The 3,716-nt window shown below is 26.5% G+C and overlaps 1 protein-coding gene across 1 annotated transcript; it reads right to left on the reverse strand.

The window, feature by feature from the left end:
* Positions 1-263: 263 nt before the first annotated feature.
* LOC134835313 (fork head domain-containing protein FD4-like) lies at positions 264-1,172 on the reverse strand. Its single transcript, XM_063850184.1, has one exon. It carries the CDS (start codon positions 1,170-1,172, stop codon positions 264-266), a length of 909 nt encoding a protein of 302 aa, XP_063706254.1.
* Positions 1,173-3,716: the final 2,544 nt, after the last annotated feature.

Genomic DNA, 3,716 nt, shown 5'->3' on the forward strand with positions numbered 1-3,716 from the left:
ACTTTAAATCAAACGTATTATTCATAAATAAATTTCTCGAAAACTCGAAAACAAATGGAAAAAATAGTATATAGATGTGTAAAATTTCAAATTAAAAAATCCGGTTGTCTTAAAAATATATAATAAAATATGTAATTGAGTTATTACTGTAATTTTATTTTATTTTAATATAATTAAGAAATGTAATTCGAAAACTTAATATATATATTTATTATAAAAGTTATAAAGAAAATCGTTCTATTTAAATACAGTCTTATAAATTCTTATGCAATTGTTAATGAAGGAATTTTTACATTTGTACTAATTTGATCCATTTGAAGATAATGATAAGCGTTTTGGACAAAGTATGGATCTGAATTTAGAGACGAATGAAAATTGTTAGATCCGTACATGAAAGTTTGTAAGTTCAAACAATCAATACTATTATGCGGGAATGATATTTGTGACAATCTTGAATTCATATGATTCCTTAATATTTTTTGAAATTGATGCATTTGCGAATCAAAAAATTTTTGTTGAATTACACTATTTTGTTCGTTTAGTAGTCCATCATTTGTTGTTAACTCTTCAGCTATCTCATCTGGTTGTATTAAACTTTCAATTGTAAATGATTTTTTTATATTTTTACTTTTTGTGGAATTTACAGTAAATGTTGGTAATGGCGAAATAATTAATTTCTTTGTTGGTACGATTGATTGTTGGTAGCTGTGTATTTTTAGGTCCTCTGGTGTTGGAATTCGACTATAAATATATTCGGGAGAGTGTTGATCGATGGAAAATCTATTCATATTTGCCAGACTGGCTAATTCTTCCGCCAATGTGTTTTTATCATTCTTATGTAGCTTGAATCTCTTGCGACGGCGTAATAAACTTCCATTTGCAAACATATCGAAGGCTTTTGGGTGCAGTGTCCAATAAGAACCTTTTCCTGGACGATCTGGTCTTCTTGGTACTTTAATAAAGCAATCGTTAAAACTTAAATTATGTCTTAAACTGTTTTGCCATCGTTGAGTATTAGCTCGATAGTAGGGAAAGCGGTCTGTGATATACTTGTATATTTCATTTAGAGATAACATTTTGTCAGGACTATTCCAAATTGCCATTGCTGTTAAGGAAATGTAAGAATATGGTGGTTTTTGGTTGTTATATGATTCTCGACATGGACGAGGCATTTTGTATTCAAAATTTTAAACTTTGTTAATTTTTTTTATTATCTGTTATGTCTTTACACTCTGAAAGCTAATCGTATACTGAATAAAATAAATATATTGTGTGAACCTTACATTAACAATATACAGCTTTAAAAGTATTGGTAACCAACAAAACTTGTTGTAGGTATATCAATACTGTATGTTCTCCATTCACAGCAAAAGGACCTGCCCCGATTTTTATGATTTTACGTATATTCATTGGTTTTATATGAGTATCGGTAAAAACTCTAAAAGAACAGAGTATATTTATGAGTATAAATATTTATAGTTTAATTTTATCACAATGTTTGTGTACACATTGACATATAAGAGGAGAGGCATGTTTCAACTGAAGCTTGTAAGTACACATATTGAAAACGAAACAAAAAACAACTACATTGTAAAGGTTAAGTAAAATTGATCGCTGTATCTCATATTTGTATTTTTTTTTAAATATTGTTTTCGAAATGTATATATATGTTGTCTAGTTGAATTCATTTAAATAATAAAAGGGCGGAGTACCTTTGATGAATATAAACACAACAAAAAGATGTAACAAAGATTGCGTGAAAAGGGTACAATCGCGTTCCTTTTAGCCGATTCATCATTTACTTTTTTATACATACAAAAAAGCCGCAATAATACTTGGTAAAATACATTACTGAGCTTGTTAGTGCAGCTGGCTGAATTATATGCTGATAACAAGGTATAATCAACGCTTATTTTACAAGCAAAAATTGTCTTAAAATATAATGATGCGTTAAACAAGATAAAATGTTTTAGTTGTTAGGTTTGGAATAAGTTTGTATAAATGTATTTCGAAACTAAAAAATTAGAATTTAGTTCAAATAAAACTAAAAAATAGGTCATAGCTTAAAAAAAAAATAAAAAATGGTACAAAATAAAAAAAGATAACTTTCTAAAATACTCTTATCATTGTTGATCAATATTTTTGCCAATTTAAATTAAAAAAAAATAAAAATAATTTTTACAGAAAAATTAATCGTTTGAAATTTGCCAAAAATTATTAAACTTCAAAAAAGTCGTACGAAAATTTCTGTATTTTTTTTGTTTCGAAAATTTCTGCAAATGTTAAAATAAAATATCAAAATGTCTTTAAAATACTATTTTAAATATTAAAGCTCTTTAAAAATAGTGAAAAGATGGAAAAATCATTGACATTATTGAATTCATTCAAGATCACTCATCGCTTCGATTATGATTTTTTCTGATATATTAATTGAGTTTTTTGATAAATATTTTTGACTTTTATTTTTAACGATTTATGATGTTTTCGATAAATCAAACAATCCATCTCATATACCTAATTTGAACGCGTTCGTTGAAAAAAAATTTAAAAAAAAAATCATTGATGTCCATCGATGAGCAATCTTGAATGCACCCATTGTTTTCCATTATCATTATTCATTTTTTGAGGTCCAAAATCATGTGAAACATTTTTTTGGAATTGCACTTGCCTTACCCACATTGCTCTACTTTATCGATTTTTTAGTTTTTATTTTGCGATGTAAGTTGTTGTTTGTAAGGGGAGATGCATATATGCACTTTACGGAAGAAATGAAAATCCTCGAAAATTTCAAATTTAGAATTATAAATATTTTATTAGTACGTCTGTATTCCATGAGAGTTCTTTAGAAGAGAAAGTGTCAAAGTACATTATTGACTATGTACGATTAATTACTAATAGGGATTAAATCATAACATCTAAAAGACCTCAATAAATTTTGAGCACAATTGTAGTCAGAAAAGTTTTTTTAATAATACTTTTATTTTCAAGGTAATTTTTTGATTTGATTTGAGGCAATTATTTTATTATTGAAATTCACTGATGTAAAATAATGCTAAAATGTGATAGATACATTAGGATTCATATGTAAAAATTGAGGCAATAATTTTGGATTTTCAAACTTATTATTTTAACTCAGAATATTACAAAGACATTTAGTTAAACTGAAAGGAAACAAAATACACAACTAATATCAGATAAAAAGAAGTGTAAAATACCTGCCAACGTTCGCAGGTGTTTATTTAACAAAAGTTAGACAAAATAAAATCAATAAATTTTACTATTACGGGTGGCATGAAACCATTATGTCTAATAACTGTAAAAGTAACCTGACAAGTGTTTCTGAATTTTTAAAACAAAACATAGATATTAAAAACCTAAAAAAAATTATGAGTATTATCTATTCCTTAAATTATACACGTTAATTTACACCTATCCAAATCTTTAGCCCGTGCCTTGAAAACCATTTTATTTGAATGACTTACGACCAGGTGAAAAACATGAAAAGACGTGTTAAATTATAAGTAAAAGGTTTTTCTTGAAATAAGGTTTTTTTTAATTTGATTATCTTATAATTAACACGCATTTTAAACTTGTTTATAAATAATAGAGGTTTACTATTATTTATTGACTAAAAAACACAGGCTACTTCTACATCTGCTTATTGCTTCTTATTTTTCTTTTATCACAGTACGCATACACAGTATTTCTTATTTATT

Source organism: Culicoides brevitarsis, chromosome 3 (assembly GCF_036172545.1).
Source record: "Culicoides brevitarsis isolate CSIRO-B50_1 chromosome 3, AGI_CSIRO_Cbre_v1, whole genome shotgun sequence".
Lineage (NCBI taxonomy): Eukaryota > Metazoa > Arthropoda > Insecta > Diptera > Ceratopogonidae > Culicoides > Culicoides brevitarsis.